An 18,094-nucleotide genomic window follows, 5' to 3' on the forward strand; every position below is an offset into this window, starting at 1 on the left:
AGAAATTTGAATATGAAATAATATTGAGTTTTTTTTAGGTCATGGTATTATTTAGTATGGTATTATGGTTAAATGGGAGAATATCCTCACTCTTGTAAGAGAGGCACACTGACATATGTAAGGATGTTATAAAATGGGATGACAAAATCCTACGATTTATCTCAAATGACTGAGGCAGGGGAAGGAAAAACATTTGGAGGAAGCAAAAGCATCAGTGACAAAATGTTTAGGAATAGTGAATCTATATGAATGATGAATCTAAATGAAATGTTCATTCATCATGTTATTCTTTCACATTTCTGTAGGTTTGCAATTTCCAAAATAAAGTTTAAGGCAAATTTTAGATATGGACAAAATGATATCTAAAGTATCTAAAGTTCATCTTGAAAAATAAACATTTGTGATTGGATACTGCTACTCAAGGACCAATTCTTATACCCCAAAGGGCATTTGATGACATACAAATATAAATGAGGTTATGCATTCTATTTTGACTATAAAAACATAAAACCGCAGTAAGACTTTACATGTACAACTAAAGTACCTATGGAACTTAGTAAACAGGATCATGCTAGAAAAAATACAGTCATGAAATACACTCTTAAATTTTTCTGGGGATAGTGAAGCAGAGGAAATGAGATTTAAAAAAAAAGTTAAAAACAAACAAACAAAAAAAAACACCACCAAAAACAAGGCAAGACAATCATTTATTTATTGGACAGGGCAAGGTCATTTAAAGAGAGAAAACATATTCAAAACGTGTTTAGCTTGGTGTTACAGGCATCGATGCTCACAACAAACAACACTACTCAATACATCATGGAAATAGGCCACATATAACCAGGAAGATGCTGTCATGCCACTTAAAAATAAGCCACGATGCTTGGGAACAATTATTAGGGAGTTACAGAGCATAATAGTCTCTAATTCACCAATCTCCATTTTCTGCCATTGGGCCATTAGCCCACAGTATTGGCTGGTTCCCTGGTTATTGAGTCTTCTTGTATTCTAGAGAACTTTGATTGGTGTGCACTTCTCACATTTCTGAATTGTCACTGAAATCATAGTCAACTGAAGGACTAACTAACTCTCATCACTATAGTTTTGAACTACTTTAGGCAATAATTAACTATCTCATAGTAATGTAAATAAAATTCCATTTAGTACATTTAGCACTGTTATAATGCACTCAAATCACCTTTAGTCCTATGGTACATACTTTAAAAGACAGCAGAAATTCACTGGAGTAAATTTTAAGAGAGATTTGGGGAGCTCACCTGGCCCGAGGTATATGAGGTGCTGACAAAGACAGACACCTGAAAAGTGCTATGTCAATTATTTGCCAAATTATTTGGCATCATTTTTAGCAGGACTTTTCTGACTGGGCCAGCAAAGGTAGATTTCAATGTCCATTCTACAAACTAGCCAAAATATTATAAGCAATAGTATACAATGAATGATTGGCTATTCAGCATAAGATTAAACTGAGCATAAGATTAACTGAGAAACCTGTGAGGTATCTGACCCTCCCTCCTTAAATTCATTGATTTACCAGTCACTTTCTTTTCCTACAATAAGAGTTTTCAAGATGAGAACAACTTTTTCATGCCAGAGAAAACCATTTTGGGGAAGCCAATCACAAAAGACTAGATATTGTATGAATTAATTTATATTAAATGATTAAAATAGGTATATAGAAAGTGGACTGGTGGTTGCCTAGGGCTGGGGAGCACTGGGAAAAAATAGGAGATGACTGCCAAAGGGTACAGAGTTACTTTCAGTGTGATTAAATGCCCTAAATTTGTCTGATCATGGGCGCACAACTTTGTGAATATAAAAATCATGAAGTTACACCCTTTAAATGGGTGAATTACATAGTATGTGAATCAAATGCCAAATACACTGTTACAAAAATTTTAAGAAAGGAAGACAGTCCCCAAAGAGAAGAAAACAAGAGACTCTCCCAAAGCAGGCCATACCTGAGGAAATGGTAGACAAGCATGGTGTAAAGAGTTTGTTTCCCACATGCTATTTTGACTTCATCACTTTAATCCCTTACTTCATATTTTTAACACATTTCTAAATTATTTTAGGTTATCAGCAGATTTCTAACTTTGTCTCATTAGAGACCAAAGTCAGGGTTCCACCGACTGAGCTGGTAAAACAAAATAAAATGACAATAAAAATCCCATGACAAAATAATCTCATCCTTTGGGGTTGTGTACAACTAGGCAGAATGTAAGAGCTGAGGTTTATTTCCAATGGAAAAAATGCCATCAGGTATAAGGGCATCTTATGACTCTTGCCTAAAGCATATTTCCTTTTCAAACCTGCATACATTTATTCCCTTTACACCTATACAATTCAACAAAAAGTAATGTTTTTATAACTGTACAATTCAATAAAGCAATGCTCTCTACCAAAAAATGCTGAGCTTCCTGCTCAAAGAGCTAGCCAAATTTCCCTAAGGGTAAAATTACTATTTCTGAAAAAATCCAACTCTTTATCCATCTTCACCTTCAGCACTATACAGTGAAGACTGAAAACTAAACTGGCTATAATTTCTTAAATGACTTTAATTTTCTAAAATATTTAATATATTAGTTCCAAATATTTAGAATATATTTGGCCCAATTTTTTTGACTCTGCCTTTAGATTAATGAGAAGCTTCTTTTATTTTCACTTATTTAGTAAGAAATAACACAGACTTTGAATAAGTTAAACTGGCTAATGACAGGTAATCAGTTTTCCTCAATGATTATGATTGTTCCATAGAGGGATGATAATGAAATCACAAATGGTCTTTTTGGTCTGTCTTCAACTGATACTACAAAGTTAGGAAACATTTTTACAGCTAAATGAGGAGAACACAAGCAGCATTACAGCAAGTTAAACTTGTTAAGTGCATTTGTTATGACAGAATTTCTGACGCAAAAATTGCTCACTGCACACAGAACCTCAGAGAAGTGATGAAATAAGACAACTGATGTTAGAAGGTATATAGGAATGGGGTGGGGAGAGAATCAAGGATAAATTAATATCAGACAAGTATCTTGGGAAAAAAAGAGCCACTTTTGAGGGCACATAAGAAAAACTGAGAAGTCACTATTTTGGTCTCATTAGGGAAGTCCATTTCATAAGAACTGAAGACCTTTTTACTATAATTCATGCTGCAAAATGCAGTAGTCACGCAGTATTTCCAAAAGGATTCCTAAAAACTAGTGCAAAAGAAATCTAAGAAAATAAATAAACATAAAAACCAACCTTTTTCAAGGAAATGTGTTCAAAACAGTGACTTTTACAAAAGATGCAAATTGGTTTTAAATGAAAATATATATGAAAGATTAAAGACTCATTTTGCAGATAACTTACACTCCATCTACGATTTTTTAACAGTGTACAAACAAGGGGTATAGATTTGTTTAATTAGGTCTGAAAGATCAATATAAATACTGATTGGGGGGGAGTGTTTTATACCCCAAACTCCAAGATTCAGCTCTGTGTCCTGTCCTGCTATTATAATTTGTAAAAACCTTAGCGACGCAGTGATTCGAGTTTTCGTAACTTCAATGATGTGTTAGAGGACAATGCCTCCTGGTTTGAAGAATTTGTTGTCTCCGAAGGCCGGAACAGTACTCGACCACGATGATTAAATACATAAAATGATGGATGATTCCTTAAGGTATCAAATGTCCTTAAAAGAAAAAAAAGCATCAATTTTAGATAAATCTTTATAAAAGCAGGTAAATCTGTAAACCACATAAATCTTTGAAAATAACCAGGTTTCTAATGAATTACAAATTTGCTATGGACTATATTTTAACTCAGCCTAATAAGCCCATAAAATCAGACTGTAAATGATAATCATACTAGATATCTATCTCTCTCTCTCTCTCTAACTGTACAGAGAAAATAAGAAACCTGGAAAGCCCACACAAAGCTCTCAATTTTCTTTTTTATTCATCCATTCCTTTTAGGTTGCCTATGAATAATAAACCAAACACTAGGTCAACTTTAATCACCTCTATAAATCTAAAAGTGGCTTTTTCCAAATAGTCTCCCAAAAACATGCCCATAGATTACACCTTTTGATTATTCTCATTTGGCCCTCACTATTCAGCCATATGATCATTTCACAGATCTGTTTCCCACAAATCTTTCAAGCATAACAACAAAACCTCCCATTGGCCAAAATCATATATTTTGCTACCACCTACTTGATCCCATTCTGTTTTACTTCTTTCTTTCCAGGCCCCTTGCCTGTGATTCTTGGTAGACTCTTTATAAGAGCAGCAGTGATAGTAGAATATCCTTTCTTTTCTAGTGAGACCTAAATAGTTTTTTAAAAAGTTCACAAACACCTTGGTGTATGGCCTTTAGTGTTTGCTTTCAAGTGTTATTTTTCAGAGGAACCCTTCCTTTGATTAAAACTCAAATCTCAAAGTCAGCTGACCTAATCATTCAAGTACACCCCCATATAAAACAGGAGGTATATAAATGTACATTAAAATGTAACAGCATGTACAAATATGTAACAATGAATTCCACCATTATGTACAACTATAATACACAATAAAAACAGAAAACAACAAAAAGATGCAAATCAAAAGTAAAAGTAAGGGGGTGAGGAGGGATGAGTTTCCTTTAACACATAAATTTTTACTGCGAACCCTTCTAAGAAAATACAGTTATTTCCAGGATCACGAAAGTGGATAAATTTCATGAATTACAGTAGATGGGATAGAGAGAGAAGATGGGAGGGGAGGGGAGGGGGGATAGTAGAGGATAGGAAAGATAGCAGAATACAACAGTCACTAGTATGGCAATATGTAAAAACGTGGATGTGTAACCGATGTGATTCTGGAATCTGTATACGGGGTAAAAATGGGAGTTTATAACCCACTTGAATCAAATGTATGAAATATGATATGTCAACAGCTTTGTAATGTTTTGAACAACCAATAAAAAAAAGAAAGTGGATAAATTTCAGAGATGGAATTATACAAAACTGAAGTAGAAATATGAGAAAGAAAAACAAACAAAGCTTGTGAAAACAGCTTAGAAAAAGTCCAGAAAAAAAAAAAAAAAAGAAAGTAGAGTAACATTTTTTTTTTCATCCAGGAATACAAAAGGGCCTGTGGGCAGAGCTTATGTCACAGACCAGGTTCAAACAAGAGAGTAAACAGAAAAACCATTATTCTTCCAAAGACTAAGCTGTCACAAGAGGATAAAAGATGAATAAAGAAAGAAAAGAGAGAGGGAAGGGGGGCAGAGGAAGGAAGGAAGAGAGAGAGAAGGAGGGATCATGGTTAATCTTTTGGAGGAATTATCTATGTGTCTATTTCTCTCCCTCCAACCAACCAATAAATTTAAGTTTCTAGCTAGTACTATAAGGTAATACCTTATTCTAATATCAATGATCAGACATTCAGCTTCCATTTTTCCTATCATATCAAACACTTCCTCGATATTTTTACCTCTTCTTCATACAAACTACATAATCAAATGTAAGAACAAAACCAAGTTTCATGTGCCAGAGATTACATAATAAAGCAAATCCCTACAAAATAAATGCCTCTGAAAAGGGAAAGACTTACTTATTTTTTAGTTCTGAAGTGGCATCCATGTCTTTAAACTCCCCTGCAATATGAACTATACCATAACAGGTAACTGCAAAGGCCAGAAGTGTCTGAAGAACTATCTGTGAGTATAAAGATTGAGATTACTAAATAGCACAAAAATATTATACAAAACATTCACAATCTTCTCTTCTACTCTGTATGGCTTCTAACAAGTAGTCCCTTTCAGTGCCACTTATATAGGAAATCAATTATCACTTGAAATGATTTGCACTCAGACACAATAAAATCTTCTATTCATCCTGTGGCTTGGCTACAAAAATAGGTGTGATGCTTCAATAAATAAACTCAAATAGGGGCTGGGATTGTGGCTCAGTGGTGGAGCGCTCGCTTAGCACGGGCAAGACATGGGTTCGATTCTCAGCACCACATAAAAATAAAGGCATTGTGTTGTGTCCATCTACAAAAAAAAAAAAAACAAAAAAGATTCATATTCTCTCTCTCTCTCTCCTTTAAAAAAATAAACTAAACTAAACAGTACTAAATAAATACAAAATCAGTATTCATTTGTCAAATATTACCTGTTTGAAGGAGTAACTGAGAATTTTGAAAATGTGGTTTTTTTTTCAAAATAAGTACACAAAGCATATGCTACAAAGTAAAGAAAAGCAATAAAATTACACCACTTACCCACTATGCAGCTTAAATAGACAGTTTCTAGCACCTTTCAGGTGCCATGTGTCCCCTCTGATTATTTCCTTTACCCTCCTTCTCAAAGTTGAATATTGTCCCCAATTGTGTTAATCAGTTCTTTGCTTTTCTTAATAATTTTTCTAGCTATATATTCATCCCTACCTTCCTTTTACTTTTGCTCATTTTGAACCTTATTTAAATGGACTCGTGTATTCGTTTGAATCTAGATGTTCCTGTTCAACATTATGTTTGTAAAATTATCCCCTGCTGCAGTATACAGTTATAGTCTGTTTTCATTATGTTTTGTATTTCATTATATGGAAGTTGCACAATTAATCCATTCCACCGTTGATGGATATATGGGTTGTTTCCTGTTATTTTTATGTTAACTTGAATATTCTTGTGTGTCTCCTGATGCACAGGAGTGCAAACACTGAGTATAAAATATGCACATGTTCAGATTTATTAGGTAATACCAAATGGCTTTCCTCAAAATTTGTGCAAGCAACAAAGTTGAATGTTTGAAACTAACCAACATGAGATTACAAGCATATTTTCTTGATTGTGATTTTCTGAATTTAAAAAATTTTCCAATTTGTAATGTTATTTAAAATAGATTATACATGAGTGTGTGTGAATGTTTGTGTGCATTTACCACAAAGAAAATGTGATAGATAGGTAGCCACATCTACCATACCCTTAATTATAAACAACTCAAGTAAAAATTTGTCACAACCTTTTATTCTGTTCAGATTAAAACCTAATGTCATATGTAATACAAATTTACATTATGACCACCAAGGAGACTTTTTTCACTGTTAACAAGAATGTGTTAAATCTGAGTTGTCATGAAAATATGTTCAAGATAAATTGTATAATAAAAAACTATAAAGTTTTATATATGTACACATGTATAATAACTTTTTTAAAAAGAAAAACTCTTATGTTTTGATTAGATAAAACTATATATACATGTTGTTTACCCATAGGAAGAAGTCTGAACTTATATACTTAAAACTATCAGAGGTAGAAATGAAATTGCCAAGGAATAGGATCAGTTTTGTTATTGTTTTAATTTTGTGCAGCCAGTTTTAATTTTTATACTTATTGTTTGATTCCTTTACAAAGAACTTATTACTTTTAAAGTTCAAATCTAATAAAGATAAAAATTGTGAGTGAAGTTGGAATATGTAATATTTTAGCTTAAAAAATACATTTTCTTTAGTTTTCCCATCTATGTGTATCCCCAAACAATGCATTATTAGCTTTGTTGTAAAACTTTATATAAGGAACTTTTCTAAGAAATAAAGTCAAGTAATAAACTTTTTTATTTTATTTTTTAATTTAGCACTGACTTTTTATTTAAAATTCCTGAGAACCAAATAATTAATCTTTTAAGTCCCTTTCATACTATGGTCAGGGTAACTTTTAGATTATTTTTAAAAAATATGTTTTAGTAGTAGATGGACACAATACCTTTATTTTATTTTCATGTGGTGCTGAGGATCGAACCCAGTGCCTTCCACAGGCAAGGCAAATGCTCTACCGCTGACAACCCTAGAAAGACTACAGTTCTAGAAAACAGAAATCTTCCACAGTTTCTAAATTTTGGGTTTTACAAAGAGTGATGCGAAGCAGAGAACAGATGTTATTTCATGTCTAAAAAAATGTTAAGAGGATAAAAACCAGTAAAAAAATTATCATAAGCAAAGTGGCTAATTTTAAAAATATATTGTAATAGAATATAAATTACCAACTTACATCTATTGGCAGTGATTCATCTTCTTTTTCTGTTAATCGCATGTAAGAACGATCTATAAACCAGAAGCATACCATTAAGGAAATTGTAGCCCATTTTTCTTTCTTAAAATGCGAGCAAATCAATAGATCAAAGAAGTGGCTGACTTATATGCTACATAAAGTAATGCTAATCCCAGATTCCTCAAAAACCTCTATCCTCTAAGGCAGTCTGCCTTATCTTAATTAACTATTTCATTGTCATTTTGACCTGCTTTGTCACCTTGTAAGATGGGGTAAGAGTGATAGATGGGCAAGTATGAGGCAGAAATACCCAAGCATGATTTTTTTTTAACTAAAGGAATATGAGAAACTTCTGAAAACTGTTTATTTCACTAAGTAGTAAAAGAAATAATAATTTAAAAATTAATAAGTCTACAGAAAATCTCAGCTCTGTATAGCACCACATCACATAGGAAAGCCAATGTAATACTGGTCTGGAAACATTTTTTTCTGGAAAAAACATGATGGGGCACTGGTGGACAAGAAATTCCAGGACACCAATTTCTGCATCTAGTACTTTTTAATTATAATTCTGTTGCTGCCTTAATTTCAGGAGGCAGCAAGGGATGAAGGAAAAGGATCAGGATTTGAAAGCTGGTGAACTTGGATAATGGTACTGGTAATTTACAACACCTCAAGTTAAGACATCCTCAGTGACTGTAACATGTAGTTCAATTTTTAGAGTGTTAAAATGTGGGAGTGAGAGGGGAGTGTGTCTTAGAATCAAAGAAATACAGTATCTTTTCATTTCCTGAGTTTCTGAAGCAGCAAAATGAGAATAATGGGAGGATTAAGGAGATTCACTATACCATAGCTGCTCCACTATAACAAAGGTCATTACAGCAAAGATGATCATGCTATCTGCTGCTGCAATCCCACATGACATAATTAGTTTCAAAGGTATTAGTGTCTTGCCAACATGAGTATTACAAAGAGGACTCACTGCAGTGACAAATCCACAAGGCATTCTCATCACTTGAAACATAAAAATACAGAATCCTCATTCTAGATAGACCTAAGGCAATTTCTATTTAATCATGTACATTGGACTTCAAATATCGAAACTGTTTTGAGTAAATGTGTATGAATTCTTTCTTAAAAGAGAATGTGTTTAGAGACATATTCTTAAGTTTTCACTTACAGAATTGTTAAGGACAGGTGTATAAAGAAAAAAAAAATCAAACCAAAACCAACAATAGATTTGGACTAATCTTCTACTGTCTGTTCCATTTCTAGCTAACTTTCTTGTTTCCATGCAGCTTAACCTGACTCTAACACTATCTTTAGCCAGGCATTTCTTCATCTGTAAAATGAAGGGGTTGGACTTCAGTGATCTCCAAGGGCTCTCCTTGCTCTACGATTGTATAATTTTAAAGCTGGAACTTATTTTAGAAATTAACATTGTACTCCAATGTATCCTAATCTCCTCCAGGACCATGCTTCTCAAACTAATGTGCATACAAATCACCTGGGGATCTTATTAAAAGGAAGATTCTGACTCAATAGATCTGAAGAGAGGCCTGAGTGTCTTCTAACAAGCTCCCAGGTGACGTCCAGGAGGCTGGTCTGTTGACCACACTCAGAGTAGCAAGAATCTGGGACAAATTCCTGAACCACCAGTTCCTGGAATAATTAATGCCCCAACTCCCATGCTGCCTTATAAACTTTTAGCATAATATTTATATCTCTTCATTGTGATTATATCTTGATCCACTTTTTTACCCCCAGTAGCCTATGAACTCCCTTATGGCATCGCGGTCGCTGTACTTGTAGCAGCTAAGCACGGAGTAATTTCAACCAATGACCAGAGACTGAATTTTATAATACAGTGCAGCACACATCTCTTTTGCCCAAGGTCACACTGATTCAGCGGTCAAACAAGTTTTTAATAACCGTCCCTTCAGACTCCCAATTCGGTATTCTTTACCGGCATCACAGTGCCTCCCTGAGGCAATGGGTCACTTAACTTCTTAGTCTATGCCTGGACAGCCTAGAAGTCCCCAGGATATTGTCCACCTAGTTGTCACGAGGCCATAAGCATTCAAAGTCCTCAATCCCACACTCTGCCTGATCTGCCCTATGCCGGATCTGACATCCCTGGCCTGGATTCCCCGACAGACTCCCGCTCTGAACCCTAACCCTGACACCAATCTTTCTTCAATCTCGGGTGTCCACACCCTTCAAACCCCAAACCTTACGCCGCAGATCCTGAATTGTATTTCTGAGTCTGTAATGTAAATAACCGTTCCTCGGACTTTCAGTCCGACAGTCCCTTAGGGGTGCACCCACATAACGCCCCCAGGGTCCACACCACAGAGGTCTCCTCCTCCAGGTACTTACGCTGCGCAGCAGAAAAGGCGGCGTGGGCTAGGGCAAAGAGGCCGATGCCTACTAGCCCCTTCCATAGCGATGGCGCCATGATTCTGAAAAAGCAATAGCCCCCCCCCAAAAAAAAAAAAAAAAAAAAAACGCGAAGGGCGGCTGAGTTGTTCCTTCTTTCACCGGCGGGTGTCCGCTCGGCGCGGGAAGATGACGTCACTGAAGCCCAGGGCGCGAAGTGCCTTAGTGGTGCAATAACTAGAGAACCGTGAGAAAGAGGAAACAGGAATGCCGGGAAGAAGGAGAGAGCGACACGGAAAAAGGTCGGTCAGAGTCTCCGAGCCTGCGCAGTGTGGCCTCTCTGCAAGGGACGGAGGGTGTAAAAGAGAGGAGAAAGTGAGACCAATGGGGAAGCGAAGAAGGGCTCCAGCCAATGAACACCGGCCGCGGGGGAAGGGGCGGGGCCTGCGGAGAGGCCAGGGCGGAGCCGGGGTGCAGGGGAGGCGGCAGTAAGCAGTAGCTTGCTAGAGGCTGTGGTCGGTGCTGGGTTCTGACCTTGTCCCCCAACAGTGTTTTTTGTTGTTGTTTGTTTGTTTTTTGTTTTTTATTGCTTCGTTGGTTTTGGGTTTTGATTTTGGTTTTCCTTCAAGCTGTGTGCTTTTCTTTGATAGGTCTTTCCCGCTTTTGTCCTCTTGGAACTGTCAAGTGTAAGGAGACAAGAGTATTAAATTGAGGAGGCAGGTGGAGCTTCCAGGACACTAACCTGGATTTGGAGCCCCAAACACTTGGCACACGGGCGCCGCTCAGCAAAGTTAGTTTTTTTCTCTTAATGTTCAAAGGGTCTTGGGGGGAAAAAAAAAAAAATATATATATATATATATATATATATATATATATATATATATATATATATATAAACTTGTTTTTCTCAATTTTTATTTGTCTTGACCCCCTAAAATCCAGACATTCAATAGTAACGTTCTCCCCTTTACCACTTTCTGCTCTTCTCTACCCTGGTGAGCTCATCCACTCATTTCTTACTTCAACCAGCATAGATATTACAGTGATTCCAAATCGATAGCTCTTCTCTCAAATATCTCCTTTCTTAGCTCCAGATCTTTATTTCCAACTACTTTCTGAACATTTATTTTCATATGAGTGGTCCTGTGGCACTTCAAACTTATATACCCAAAAGGGAATTCATCTTTTTGTTTCCCCAAACTGCACCCATTCATACACTGCTCCCTGGCTGAGTGGCACAACTTTGTTAACTACATATCACAAGGTAAATGCAAACAATAGACTACCATTCTTTCCCTTGAACCCTATCAGAATTTTATGTTTAGCTTCATCAATTTACCTACTCTCACTTCCTCAAAGATGCCTAACCTTACTGCTCCTTTTAAGTTTGCAACACTCTCATTTATGATCCCCTTAGCCTGCTGTTTTATATCACCTTCTAACCTACTAAATAATTGATCTATTTATGATATGTTTATGGTGTTTGCTGTGTTATTGTTTACTATTTCTCTTCCTCCACTGTAATGTAAGTTCCAAGAGGACAGATTTTTCATTGCCTAGAACCTTGGCTATCACTCGGTGGGCATTCACTAAATGTTTGTTGGATGAAGAATGAGTGAATTGTGGAAAAGAAATATTACTGTTTGAAAGGATATCTACATTGTCTCCATTATTTTGAATTAGGTCCTAAAATCCCTGTGGACTTCTGATATACTTGAGTATATCAGAAGACACCCAAAGTTCAAAATACTTACTCAACTTTACCTATATAATTATTGCCATATATATATATATATATATATATATATATATATATATATATATATATATATCACTGTCCAAATCTTTACTCATGATCATTATTTTTCCCTGAACTGTTTCCAATTTCTTCACCTGAAAGCCAGAATTTTACACAGTACTTGATCAGTGTCAAATGTGGTATAATGTATTCCTTACAAATGTAGTCCTATTTATAAGCCTCATAATCAGGAAGAACCAGCAGGTAATATGTAGAGTTGGCGGGAAAGTACTTCCTTCTCCATTCTTGGGAGTTAGCAAGATAGAAATGATAGTTAACAAAAAAATCTTAAAACCTCATTTTTAGCTTGGATGATGGTCAAGTTGAAATTTTCAGGTGTTCTGGTAAATTGCCTTTTGTAATATCCATTTATCAAAAGCAGAAAATGATTGCACATTTTCTTAAAGTAGCTGAGATGTGGTTCCTTTCTTTTAAAATATAAGGTTATGGAAAAATAGATCCAGTAAGGTATGTGGTACTTGTACATGCCATTAAAGCATTATTTTAGTCTTCAGTGAGATGACTCATGTCCAGACATTGAGTTGCATTTTCTCTACTGCTCTCTTAAGATGTCTTCCCCACTCTTATGGTCAGCCTCTTACCTATGTACTGAGTACAAGAGAAATTAGCTTAATTTCACATTTTCTAATAGTATTTAAATCGTGATCATGACATGAGATTTAAATTGTCTTTATCTGTAGATTCCAACCTGAAGAGAAGCCAAAGTATTCATAATCACAGTTATCAAAGATCATTCAAATAAATACCTTGGGTTCTCTCATACACGATTCTGAAGGTTGGAATTAATCCTAAAGATTCAAAGTACAGCTAATGACAGCACTGTTTTCATGACCTCTTAGAACAAAAGTCAAACCTCAGGTGAAAAAGTACTTAAATTCCTAAGTGACCCCAGAAATGCCTTTAGTTTTCCTAAGCAACTATTCATATGCACCCCAGAAATGATGTGGATATTATTGAAGGTGGAGATAATGATCTCTAAAGCCCTTCCTACTGAGATATGAAGACTCATCACATTTCTCAGGGCAATCTGTTGAATAGAGAAAGCACAGCTAACCAAGAACTATCTTTAAAGTTCACTTACTCTGTTCCATGACACTGAACTAGATGAATATGTTCACACACCACAAATTCATGTCTACATTTCCTATGCAAATTCTCCCTCTCTACCACACTGTCCTTTCCTACTTAGTTCACAAATCCACTTTCCCTAGGAATATGTTCCGATTATAGGTGTCTATAAAAGGTAAGTATCTATTGTAGGAATTAAACCTTTCTTCAAGCTATTTGTATTTAGCAAATAAAACAGTATATTTAGTACAAATATCTCTGGGTAACAAATTCTAGAAGCCTGCCACCTTCTGGGCAAACTAGTATTTTCAAGTTTGAAATTGCGTCCTCTGCTTTTTTTCTTTTTTAATTAATTTTTTAGTTGTAGATGGACACAATATCTTTATTTTTATGTGGTGCTGAGGATTGAACCCAGGGCCTCTCATGTGTGAAGCAAGCACTCTACTGCTGAGCTATAGTCCCAGCCCCTGCTTATTTTTTTCTTTACCAAAGTAATGTGTGTTCATTTTAAGAAATTCAAACAACAACAACAAAAATGTATTCCTCTTAAAGCATTAAAGTGGTGCCATGGTATTTTAAGTTTTGAATCTTAGTAAACAAGACTGTGGTTACATGATCCATATCTTTAAGGTTTGTTTGATGGATGGTTTATATTATAGTAGTTAAAAGCATTTGCTCTGACATTGGATTGGGTTTGAATCCTGGCTCTTCCTTTTCTACCTCTGGGAGATTGGAGAAGTTACTTAACTTTGCTGTACCTCAGTATACTGATCTGGAAAATGAAGTCAATAATAGTGTTTATTTGATACAGTTCTTGTCAGGATATAAAGTGTTTTAGAACCCTCTCACACATACAAAGCACTCAGTAAATGTTACCTATTGTTATGGACTCTGCTAGCTATTTTTTCAAATTGAACAGGTTTCTTACCCCTTTAGTCTTTTCTAAAACATCAATTGCTTCTTCTCTTTTATTATTTTAATTGTTCTTCTCTGGACACTTTCCAGATGTACTAGTATCTCTCTTAGCGTTTCATTACCATATATGCAGAAAGTATCCTAGGTTATGTGTATGAGGTTAATATGATTATTCATTTTTCTTAGAAAGAGTGAGAGAGAGAGACAGAATTTTTTTAATATTTATTTATTTATTTTTTTAGTTTTTGGTGTACACAACATCTTTGTATGTGGTGCTGAGGATCGAACCCGGGCCGCACGCATGCCAGGCGAGCACGCTACTGCTTGAGCCACATCCCCAGCCCAATATGATTATTCATTTCAAAGAGACTTCCTAATGACACTGATGAATGTATTCGCTTTTTTAGCACATTGGTTTGTTCTGTTCAGGAAATAAACTGTTGAAAACTCCAGCATTGTTATGCTGAGTTCTAAATGGTAGCTGTGACCTAATCTTGGTTCTGTTCTGTTTTTTTTTTTTTTCTCTGCCAGCACCGGGGATTGAACTCAGGAGTGCCCTACCATTGAGCTACACCCCCAGCCTTCTAAAAGTTGTTTGAGATGGGGTCTTGGTAAGTTGTTGATACTGCACTCAAACTGGGGATCCTCCTGCCTCAGCCTCCCTAGTCACTGAGATTGCAGGCCTGCACCAATGTACCTAATTTTGGTTCTGTTTAAATATGGGTATTCAGTATAGTAACTACCCAATGATAAGTCTCTTTCCATCCTCTCTTCTTGGGAGAATGCAGAAGCTCCCACAGCTTCAATATTGTGCATGTAGCTCCCCAATGTACTGCTGGGCCTGATTTCACTCCAGGACAGTTTCTGCCTATTTTGATATTTGCGCTTAGATATAAATCCAACCTGTCAGCAGAGCTCTACATTCTGACTTCATATTAATGCTACTAATGACCCTATGTGTTTTCTGGCTATCTAGGTTCAAAACCTTGGAGTCATCTTTTGATTCTTTTTCCCCAGCACTTCCAAGCCATGCACCAAATCAACTGCCAAGCAATTTACTCCTAGAGGAGAAAGTGGTGGTGAGAATGAGAAGTGTGGAACAGTGTTGGTTTGAGAGAGAATCACTTTCAGAAGGAAGCCAAAGGCTCATGGGGTTTAGCTGCCTGGTAGAGTTATTGTCCTCTCAATGTTCTTCCTGGGATCACAAGTTGGAGGCTGGCCTGGTCACAGAGTGAGTCCCCGTTTCAAAATAAAATAAAAAGGGCTGGGATGTAGCTCAGTGGTAGAGTGCTTTGCCTAGTATATGGAGGCCCTGGGTTTGATTCCCCAATACTGGAAAAAAAAATACTCCTGGAACTTTGATATGATGAGGTTGCTGAGGAAGCATTCTAGGTAGCTGGGGTCACATAAACAGAGGTAAAATCTGGGACTTGAAGACATTTGCTAGCTGGCCACCATGGCACATGCTTATGATCCCAGTGCTTTGGGAGGCTGAGGCAGGGGCATCAGAAGTTCAAAACCAGCCTTAGAAAATTAGCCAGGCCCTAAGCAACTTAGCGAGACCCTGCCTCTAAATAAAAAAGTAAAAGGGCTGGGGATGTGGCTCAGTGGTTAAGCATCTCTGAGTTAAATTCCCAGTTAAAAAAATACATTTGCTAACTGTGGTCAGAGAAGGAAATGTGAGACATTTTTGTCAAATTCCAAATACTTGGAGAGTGGAAAGTAGTTTTGTGCTGAGGCAAAACAGCCTTGGAATAAGTGGTTATGTCTGAATAAGCAGACAAGCTATTTCAGTGGGTCTTCTGGGCCTTCAGGCTAGGTCTGGGGATAGGGCAGTGGGAAGCCTAGGAAAGCTCCATACCTGGGTGTCATGCCTCCACAAACCCCAATCCTGAGTTAGTAGAGTAGTGAGATTAGGCTGGAGTTAAGGTATAGGGAACAGGTGGCCAGAAGTTTTCTTGAGAAGACACAGACAGATCCAGATAATAGTGATACTGCCAGTTATCAGTGATGAGTTCTGCTTCCTCACACGTTGAAGTTTGAACATTAGCAAAGCATGTAGAGGCAAGCATATAAAGCAGGGCTTATTTGAAAAGGGGTAACATAGACTTCTCCCTAGAGGGAGAAGGGGGCCATAGCTGGTATCCTGGTATCCCAAGAAGCAAAGAGTTCTGCTCTTTTTATATGTCCTAGGCTTCCTTTGTTCTCCTGCCCTCTTCCACTTGTCTTTCTTCTTTCTGAGTAGGTAACTAGGCATTTGACTAGGCTTAGGAAATGCTCAGTGGGTTGGCCAAAAGGTGGGAAACAGGTGGGCTGAAGGGGGAAGGGCAGGATGGAGCAGCCCAGGACACATTAATTAACAACCTTATAGCTCCCTATAGGAAGGGGTAATTCCTGGGACAGGTTACCTTAGCAACAGGTTGGAGCAGGAGGATGTTCTTGATAAGGGTGGAGGAAGAGCTCTGGAGGAAGGGCTCTGAAGGAATTATTAACATTTCAATCCCTCAGGGGACAGTCTCCAACTTGCCAGACTCTCACAAAATTGGCCTCCTTGATGTGGACCTGACTTGATTTATATATCTATACTGACTGCCTGTCTAATTCTGGCTTCATTCCCCCCTCTAATTTTATTTTTAATTTTTTTTATTTTCTTTTTATGTGGTGCTGAGGATTGAACCCAGGGCCTCACATATATGAGGCAAGCGTTCAGTCACTGAGCCAAACCCCAGCCTCGCCCCCCCCTAATTTTAGGAACTCCTTACTGCTGTAAGGAAATGATCACTCTGGCTGCTTTGGAGCTGGGAGGGGGCAATGTGAGGTGAGACAAGCAAATTTGGTGTTCCCTTTTAGAAGTTAAGTTCAATTGAAGTCTGGTTGGGGGAGAACAGGTTGTAAAGTTATCTGGGAATGGGTGCTTCTATGAGACAGAAACAACAAACATGAGTACTGAATAAATGTTGCAGCATCTGGGACATGCCAATTTATACCATGAAGATGATAGCAGTCAATAATCTCTCACCAGGTGGTGTGAGGGCTGAGAAGTTGTCCTCATAATAAGATCAGAGTGGACAAGGCCTTTATTTGGGAATGTAAATCTTTAACATCTCCAGAGTTATCAGGAATGTAAACACAACATTTAACATGTTACCAATGTCCATCCCCATAAGACATAGTTAAACTACTTAATGTCATCTGATCTTTTAAAACCTTTCTGGTATGACCTCTGTGTCTAGTAAAGAATCAATCCTTTATTTCTGTTACTTAGGGCTAGGTAATCATGTTAGCAAACATTAATTCTACCTGTGTAGGGGGTTAGGAAGATCTGTAGACCTTAAACTGACTAAAAACTTCTGACTTGTCAGTTTCACTTGGTAGTTATTAAGAATTCCTTCTTAAGAATCTCTCTTTTGTAGCCTACAGTCTTACTTATTTTGGGGGGGGGCTAAGACAAATGTTTATCTTAAGTTATAATTAACTATTGGTTTTTTTAAATGCCCAGGAATGGCTGTGTTTTTGTTTTATATGTTTTTGCTAGGTGTTTATGATGAAGCAGGTCAAACTGATTTTTGTTTCTATCTATTGTTAAGAGTCAGCTGAGTTTCCATGGGAGTCACTCTTGGGGGAACTTGAGAGCAGCTTCTCAGTTCTGCTAGTGCCATTTGCACTAGGTTTGGTCCAGGTCTTGCTTGACCATGTGACTTCCCTTGAAAGCATCAGGGATGTCTTACTTCTCCAATAACCCTCCTTTTCATAGCAAGTGCACTGATTCTGTTCTCCAGGAGTCTCATTAATCTCCCTGATCAGGAGGTTATGTGTCCCAGAGTTGCAAAAGTCTTTAGAGAAGTTCCCTGTTCCCTGGATTCAGACTGACTCAGAGGGC

At 37.0% G+C, this 18,094-nt stretch overlaps 1 protein-coding gene across 1 annotated transcript; it reads right to left on the bottom strand.

Moving 5' to 3' along the window:
• Window positions 1–688: 688 nt before the first annotated feature.
• On the bottom strand, window positions 689–10,619 carry Mmgt1 (membrane magnesium transporter 1). Its single transcript, XM_027940202.2, has 4 exons — window positions 10,413–10,619; window positions 8,034–8,086; window positions 5,598–5,701; window positions 689–3,694 (listed from the first exon to the last, which is right to left on the bottom strand). The coding sequence occupies exons 1-4, from the start codon at window positions 10,489–10,491 to the stop codon at window positions 3,535–3,537; spliced, it is 396 nt and encodes a 131-aa protein (XP_027796003.1). The 5' UTR covers window positions 10,492–10,619; the 3' UTR covers window positions 689–3,534.
• Between the last annotated feature and the right edge of the window lie 7,475 nt (window positions 10,620–18,094).

This window comes from Marmota flaviventris, chromosome X (genome assembly GCF_047511675.1).
Source record: "Marmota flaviventris isolate mMarFla1 chromosome X, mMarFla1.hap1, whole genome shotgun sequence".
NCBI classification, from domain to species: domain Eukaryota; kingdom Metazoa; phylum Chordata; class Mammalia; order Rodentia; family Sciuridae; genus Marmota; species Marmota flaviventris.

Excerpts from the sequence above, each read along its gene's own strand:
- Mmgt1 (XM_027940202.2), bottom strand. The coding sequence starts at position 10,491 with ATGGCGCCATCGCTATGGAAGGGGCTAGTAGGCATCGGCCTCTTTGCC. Across the intron at positions 8,087-10,412 it reads CGCCTTTTCTGCTGCGCAGC|ATCGTTCTTACATGCGATTA; the intron begins GTAAGTACCTGG and ends TCTGGTTTATAG. Across the intron at positions 5,702-8,033 it reads ATGAATCACTGCCAATAGAT|ATAGTTCTTCAGACACTTCT; the intron begins GTAAGTTGGTAA and ends TTATACTCACAG.